The following is an 8,068-nucleotide window of genomic DNA, read 5'->3' as shown; positions in this document are numbered from 1 at the left end:
GGCCCTCACATGCGATTGCAGAGAACAACCCTGGGAAACAACGGCGACTGCGGCGAAGGTTTATAATCCGCTAGCAGGTGCCGACGGTCGGAGGAGTAGCCTGGCTGCCACGGCTGGTGGCTGTTAGGCTACCGTTAGCCTCCTTCGGCCTAACCTGGAGGCTGGCACCTCAGGTGTGAGGAACCCCGTGGCTGAGGCCCACCGGCCTCACAGCCAAAGGCCTCGGGGCGCTTCAAGGGCCCTCAGCCACCAGCCCGAGAGGTGCAACCTCCATTTTCAGCCCGCCCTGCCCAGGATTTGGGGAAAGCAGGGTTCGTGGGGTGCTGACGGCTGCGGGGGGTGTGCGTGGGGAGCGTGTGTGAACACAAAGCCGGTCACGCAGAGCAACGCGCGACGCCAAAGCAGTCCCGCATCGAAGGGCTGTGTTCTCTCAGAGCGGCGGGTGGGCTGCGGCCCCTTCCGCGGGGGCTGGCCCCCCGCGAAAGGGGCCGCAGCCCACCCGCCGCTCTGAGGGAAAGGCGGCCCGTGGCGCCTCAACCCCTAGCGGGAGCGCCCGGGAGCTGCGGCCCCTTTAAGGCGCGGGGGCGCGCGTCACGTGGTGCTCGCCGGCTCCTGGGCGGCGGTGTAGTCCCTTGACCGGGGTGGCAACGTCGGCCGGCGGGGCTAACGGCGGCGGGGGGGACTACAGCTCCCGGCGGGCACCGCGGGGACGGATGAGCTCACCGGCCGCGCCCAGGCGGGCCTCGCGGTGCACGCCGGGAGCTGTAGTCCGCCGCCCCCCTTCAGCAGCGGGCCGTGGCGCAGAGCTGGAACTACGCGTCCCAGCGTGCCGCGCGGGGCGGGTTCCCGTCAGCGCAAGGGGGAGCCCCCCGACGTAAAGGGGGATCACTTTCCCCTTGTGTCCGCCATATTGGACGGTAACTCTGGTCAGCGGCGCTGGGGCCGAGGGAGTCCCCGTTGCCGTGACAGTCGGTGCGCTCCGCTCCTCGGCGCCCGGGGTGGCCCGTGCCCCGGCCCTGCCCGTCCCCTCCGCTCCCGGGCGCTCGCCGCGGCCCCGCGCCCCTTCCCCTCCTTCTCCTCCTCTTCCTCCTCCTCCTCCTCCCCCCCCCCCCCCCGCCCCGCTCCCTCCTCCCTTGCCCGGGTGTCAGGCACGATGAGTCCGGCCGACGCCAAGCGCGGAGCCAAGCGCCGGAAGAACAAGCGGGGCGGCGGCCTCAGCAGCACCGGCGGGCCGGGACCCAGCGGCGGCGGAGGCGCCGGCGGCCTGGGCAAGGCCGGGGCGGCGGCGGGAGCGGCCCCACTGCGGGCTGCGACCCAGGCGGCCGCCGCCTCGCCGAGCGCGGTGGGCGGCCTGCTGACAGCGCCGGCGACGGCCGCCGGCAACGGAGCCCTGGGCGGCGGCGGGGCCGCGGCGGGACACGGCGAGGTGAGGCGGGAGGTGGTGGCGGTGGCGGGGGGGGCTGAGGCGGGCGGCGGTGACATCCCGCTGCGGCGGGCCCGGCACACACCCACCCACCCGGGCGGGCGGGCGGTGCTGGCAACCGGGGAGAGCGGCGGGGGCTGCCGCCGCGCCATCCGCCCTCTCCTCCTGCCCTTTTGGTCGGGTGCGGGCCCCGGGGCCTCCGCGGGGCGGGGGAAGGGAGAGCTGGGCCCCTCGCAGCGGCGGGGGGCCGCGGCGCTGCCCTGCCCGGCGGGGCGGTGGGGCTGGGCAGTGTCCCCGGCTCCCCACCCTTTGTGGGGGAAGGGCAGCGCAGGCTGCTCGGGGCCGTGTCGTCCTGGGGTTTCTCCTGAAATCCCGGTAGGAGCCAGCTCCGGGGTCCCCATCCTCCGGGGTCTTCGGGCTCGGGCCCCACCTTAATGGAGGAGCTGTAAGAAATGGGTGGGCGGGCCTTGAAAAAGCAAAAATATACCTTTGTGTATGTTTCTTTCCACGGATGTTGGAGCCCTTTTTGCAGTGGACAACTTCGTTAAGCACAGGAGGTTCATTCTAGCTTGGGCTGTGGTTTGCACTCGTGCCTCAGAATAATTTAGATCTGTTACATTATTTCATAATACGGTGAAATTTATTGGGAGCAGATTGTGTGGTTTAATTGGTCTTTTTTTTTTTTTCAAGAAAAACTACTCAGGGATTATTGGGCCTTTAGAAAGGTATCCTGCTGGCTCAAGTGACAAAAGACTAAGTTTATGTTCCTTTCTCTCATAAAGGTTACCCCAATTTTTTTGTTATCTACACAAAGCTTGCGTTTAGGTATCGTATTTACAAAAGCGTTTCCTGCTGACAGCATCTTCAGACTTTCATGTGTATGTCATACAGCCTGGTCCGTTTCCTCTCTTGTTCTCATAAACTTGTTGTACGTGTGAGGAGGAAATAGAAGAAGTGGCTTTTGTGATGTAGAGCATCTGAAATACCATGATGTAACAAATGTGTTTTTTTGTTTTCCGTGTAATTTTGTGCCCATCTATTTTGCTAGGTCAGCAAGCAATTTGATGATTGTAGATTAACTCCGCCCCCCCCCCCCCGAAACTTGTCTTTCTACACTCTCATACTTGGTTACCCAAAATCCACAGTGCTTTAGATTAACCATTTCTGTATGTCTGTTCTAATCTGACACTTATTTTGGGAATAATTTCCTTTTGGGACAGTAGCCCTTGTGTGATTTAGATATCCAGAAGAATGATGTGCATAATGGCAAAGAGGTGTGTGAGTTTTTATTTGTAACTTTGCAAGTCATCACTAAACTCTTTTCCAGTTAAACCTCTAGCAGGAAGATGCATCTTGTTTTGTTTTACATCTCTAAATTGCAAGCTCTTACAGGCACAGCTTCCTAGGTATTGTTGGAATAAACATGATAATGATAAGGGAAATAAGAAAAAATAGTGGAGTGGGAATGTCCCAGCAGAATGGGACATTGATGTGATTCAAATAGTGAAGGCTCCGCTATTGCTGATACTTTGATCTGTTTGTATCTTGTGGTTATGTGTAGTCTAGGACTTTGGTTCTAACCTAATCGCTCTGTATCAGATCTTTTTCTGAAATTCATCTTAAAAGGGCAACATCACTGCTAGTCTTCCTACTTCATGTTTCTTCTTTCTTTCAGACCAGGTAGTTGCTAATAAAATTTCTCAGTCTTCAGGAGTCTTCACTTGGAAAGTATAAGTAATATCTTCAAAATTAAATACAGTATTTCAGCACTAAATTTCTGGGAAAATACTTCTGTATATTACATGTACTGATATATTATTCATACTCTTATAAGTATGCACAACGTGTTATTTTGAATGCATTTGTAACTTTGTCTTAATTGACCTTTTTTGCCTGTACTCTTAGATGTGTATGCAATTTGTCAAATGTTTCCATTTCACTTAACAGTGTGGTACAAGTGGTTCTGAAGACTGACGGACAAACGGGGGAATTAAGAAGTTGGTTAAATAGATCAGTTAGTTAAGCTAGAATAAACCTGCAACACAGACCTTAGTTAATCAAACAGTAAGCATATTAGAACTAGATTTTGAGGATAGATAAACCCCTGTGTTCAGTTTCTGAAAGATAAATGCTTATACTCTATAATACTCCTTTAAAGTTGGTGTTACTTATTCCATGCTGGTTTCAGTGACCTTTTTCTTGATGTTTTCAATACCTTTCCAAGGGTGGTGACATATGAAAGTTGCCACTACTTAAAAGTTAACTGATAATCTTGTTTCAAAGATGAAATCTTAAAGCATCATTACATGACTATTACTTGCATGAAAATGCAATTTCCTTAATGGTTAATAATGTGCTAGTTAAGGGTACATGGTCAAAACAAGACTTCGTTCTTTGAGTGAAAGACTAGCATATGTTGTTTCTGGATGAAGTTGAGAAAGAAAACTGTGTATTTTACATGACTGATCGCTTCTAAATTAGGTGCAATATTTATTTTGGATGGATGGAGAGTAAGCAACAACTAATAGCTGTGAAGTAGTAAACTGAGTTGCTTTACTTTCATCTTACACAGAATATTGTGAAGTTCCCATTAGTGGCTAAGAGAAATCATCAGCCAGTTCTCTGCTGGACAAACTTGAATGTTTAATCTCTGTAAGTATATAAAATATAAAAAACCCCAGAATTTCATATTTGCTGCACAGCATAATGTTTTCTACTTCTCAACGTGCTTTCTGTTTCCGTCTTTCCTCGCTCCCCTGGTTTTAGGGCATCCATTCTGGATGTGGTGGGCACATCCTTCTATTAATGTTCTATTAGATGCTTCTTCCAAAATTTCTCTAAAATATAGAGTGAAACAAGATGTTTAAGGAATGATCCCGTGTGTGCTCCGTCGTCTTGTGTGTCAGTAATTGTTCAGAATGAGGTATACTTTCAACAGGCTTTATAAAACAGGTTGAACAGAGTTTTAAATTGGATATATTTATGGTTGAAACTAAAAGCACATGTGCCAGTATTGAAATTCTAGCTAAGCCTGTTAGAGCTAACAAATATATTTTAACTGAGGTTTTTTTACATCTTATCTGGAGGTTTTTTTAAGACCGTAGGCTAAATTCTGCATTAGAGTACATGCTAAGTCTTGTTCTGGGATGCAAGTGGGCAACTCCTAATGGAATCTTCCTGGAAGCTATGTTGCCCCATGCACATGCTTTGTAGCATCCAAATTCATCCTCTTTAGCACTGTCAGATGTTTTAGAACCATAGTGAAATTAAGGATGCTTTGGCAGTGTTTCAGTATCTCAGTTTTGGAAACCTGTAACTGTGTCAACTTTAACTGGAATTGGAAACAAAGTCATTTAGTTGTGTGGTGCTGTTGGAGGACTTCCCTAGGAGTTGTATTTTTTTCCTTACAGAACTATTTACAGCAATGTTGTGGAGTGAAGAGTCAAGTATCCTATAAATAACAGTAATTTGTAACCAGCAAATAAAATAAATATTTTGAAGTTTAATGTATATATTTAAAGAAATAGATCTTGCTTTCTGTTGTTGTTTTTTTGTTTTTTTTTTTTTAAATTCAGTAATGCATTGCATCAGGCCTTCATAATTTGATCCTATAAATTTTTCACTGACAGCTGGATTATTGATGCTGTGAGATGCATTGATTATCTTTATCAACCACTGCATAACTCATAGATATACTGTAGTAAAATTGGCTGTTCCTCAATATGTTCAGGTACTTCAGGGTGAAGAGTTGTATGTCAGTGGCTGATCAGCCACAGTAGTAGTTTTTGTTATAGGCCTGACTGATCTTGTGTTATTAAGGGGAATAATTTAGTAGCCATTTTACAATTCTCTCGCATTTTTCAAAGTACTGTTTGTCTGTCAAGGGTAGTAATGTATTAAATCTTTTTACATTTGAGAGCTGTCTGTTTTAGAGTTTTCATAAAATATTTCACTGGACTGTTCCTTTATTATGAGATACTGCTTTTAAAATAGAGATTCTATACATAGCAGACCATACACTGCCATCTTCTAGACCCATTTTTTTACGCAGCTTTGTAGTTCATTGCATTTTACTGATATCTGTGCTTGATTTGTTGTTTGAGATTTTCCCTTTTCTCCCCCCCCCCCCCGATTCAAACATTCAAAAGAAATAGTATACAAAAGAGGAGCTTTGTCAGGAACTCAGAAGTTCAGCAAATAGCTAGCTTCTGTACTTTTATGTAAGGCCTCCTCCTCTCCAAAAGCAAACTTATTCTGGCCAATTTTTGTCAAGGCTCAGGTAAACTAGATAAATTTCAATAAATAAAATAGTATTGTAACCTCTATTGTTCAGGCTGAGGAAGCAGGTAGTTCTCTAAATGCTCATAATGCTTACTCGATGAAAAATAAGTCTTTTTGACAGTCTGGTAGCACATTTGTTCCTCTGACAAAATGCAGTTCTCTCTCTTTCTCTCTCTTTTTTTTAAAATAGACATGCAATCCCTGCCCTGAAAAGCTTATGCTCTGCTTGTTTTTTTTTAATAAAAGGAGTTGTAACAGAATGGGGTGAAACTACCAGGATTCGGTTTAGGTGGTGTGGTTGAGTTAACTTGCTAATTTAGAAAGAGAATCTATTGTGACTTAAATGAATCTAACTAGAACATTTCAAACTTTAAAACAAGCTTAATGGTTGCATAACATTCACATTAATAGCTCTTTCTTAGCTTCTTCCCGTGATCAGTTAAGGCATTTTTCAGCTAATAGATCTGAGACCACAGGCACACGTATTAGTGGTTTGTTCAGATCTTGTAATACTGCTCCTGGGAAGTGTGTGCCTGTGTGTACTCATGACCTTGACGTAGATTGAATCTCCGAGCGCTCCATTTCTCCCCCACCTCCTGCACCTGCTATATCATGGTCAATTGATAACAAGAATAATCGGTTGTGAATTGTTAAATGAAACATGTGGGAAGTGTGGCCAAAAAAAATGGCATCTGGTTCAGCGGTGTCTGATCTGTACTGGCTAAGTATCCTCCTATGGCTTTGTTATGAGACATTTAATTCTGGGTGTGAAGGTGAAGTTTGGTTTTTTGTGTGGGGTTTGTTTTTTTTTTTTTTTCACCTTGCTGTATTGGTTGCAAAATGGTTGAGAGAGATTGAGAGAGAGAAATCTTTTACTCCAGAAAACATAGTGAATCCCTTCCTCTCCAGACTTTTGTTTCCTGACTGTGAAAACAAAACCTTGTTGATTTAATTTGGATCTAGATTAATATGAAAAGTTAGTTCTGAAATAGATGCATATTGATGAGAGTATTCAGGGTTCTTGTCCTGCAATTGATCCCAAACAGTATCTGAAGCTTCATTTAGGTATTTAATATCACGTTCTTTTCTTGGTTATGGCATTTATCCTTTTGCAGCGGTATCCCTCTTGAGGGGACCCCTCAGATCCTTTCTCCTTTACAGTCTGTGCGAGGAAGGGATCCAGGCTTACTCTCTTCTCCTTGCCTGGCAAGGAGAGCTGAGTGGATGTAGAAATTCAATTTAATGGTGTTTGGTGCCTACAAGACTAATGTTTAGTCCCTGATGTATGTGTAGCGAGGGTGGTCCTTATTAAATGCAGGTCTGCTGAAGATGTGTTGTGGAAAAGTTATTAGGAGAAATAACCAGAAAATAAACTTGCTTTGCTTAGGATGTACAGGGCTTCATGGATGTGCTAGGCAGTGTTCCAGGTTTATATGGATCTGGGTAATCAAAGAAGATTTAATATTTGTGGGGGCTCTTTCACTGGTGGGAAAGGAGGTCATATATCCTCTTTTATTAAGGTAATGAAAACAGTTCCTGCATTTTCCTTTCTTGTGCTAACTTTTTTATTTTAATAGTGACTGAGGTAGCTTTGGACTGGTCTGCTTTGAGAAAGCATATTCCATGTGTGAAATTTTCCTAGGATAATTAAACAGAAGGAAAAATTTGAGTTAAGTGGATAAAAGAATGCTGCAGTTCAGTTCTCTTTCTCCGTTAATATCTTAATCTACAAGTTCCAGATTTCTTGTGCTGCAAATGAAGAGTTCAACTGGGAAATGACGTTTATGATGCCACTCTTAATGTTATTATGGGAACTACTCAAATTGAGGCTTGTCTGAGAAGGCAATAAAATAAATATGCCATTATTTTTTGACATAAGAATTACTTAATTTTATATTGTAAAAATTCAAGGCAGCGTATGACATAAGTGACCTTCACCTCCTAGCCGTGTGAGGAAACACACCAGAAATAGTATTAAAGATAGGTCTGAGCAACATAGTAATTTTCCTGAAGTATGTATTTTCTTTTTTATATATTTTCTATTTATTTTCTTATATAGAATGTACAGCTGCTTTAGTGGTGCAGAAGTTAGTCTGAGCACTGCTTTATGAAGTGGATTTTAAGGGAAAAAATCAATGGGGTCACCTGCAAGCCTGTTTGAGGCTGTTGAACTGAAGTTGTTCATGTTAGACTGGTGATAGTGCTGGAGAAAAAATTTTCTTAGTGTGTGAACTTTAACCATGTTCTTAAATAATCAACTTGCAATCTGTTGCACAAGCCACAAGTGTAGTTCTCCCCATCTCAAAATTCCTAGTAATGACAGAACACACTCAGGTGTCTGAGAGGCAGGCACTCCTGTTCTGC

The 8,068-nt window shown here is 45.4% G+C and overlaps 1 protein-coding gene across 3 annotated transcripts in view; it reads left to right on the top strand.

Moving 5' to 3' along the window:
• Positions 1–898: 898 nt before the first annotated feature.
• Positions 899–8,068, top strand: part of FAM193A (family with sequence similarity 193 member A) — an 81,673-nt gene continuing 74,503 nt past the window's right edge. For 2 of the 3 annotated variants that reach the window (XM_052780636.1, XM_052780635.1), the window contains exon 1: positions 899–1,426. In XM_052780636.1, coding sequence (XP_052636596.1) covers positions 1,154–1,426 — 273 coding nt within the window. In that variant the 5' untranslated portion in view covers positions 899–1,153. Of the gene's footprint in view, positions 1,427–2,538; positions 4,076–8,068 lie in introns of those variants that run through there. The other variant, XM_052780637.1, reaches the window with a different exon arrangement.

This window comes from Harpia harpyja, chromosome 2 (genome assembly GCF_026419915.1).
Source record: "Harpia harpyja isolate bHarHar1 chromosome 2, bHarHar1 primary haplotype, whole genome shotgun sequence".
Lineage (NCBI taxonomy): Eukaryota > Metazoa > Chordata > Aves > Accipitriformes > Accipitridae > Harpia > Harpia harpyja.
This window is presented reverse-complemented; position numbering and strand designations above follow the sequence as displayed.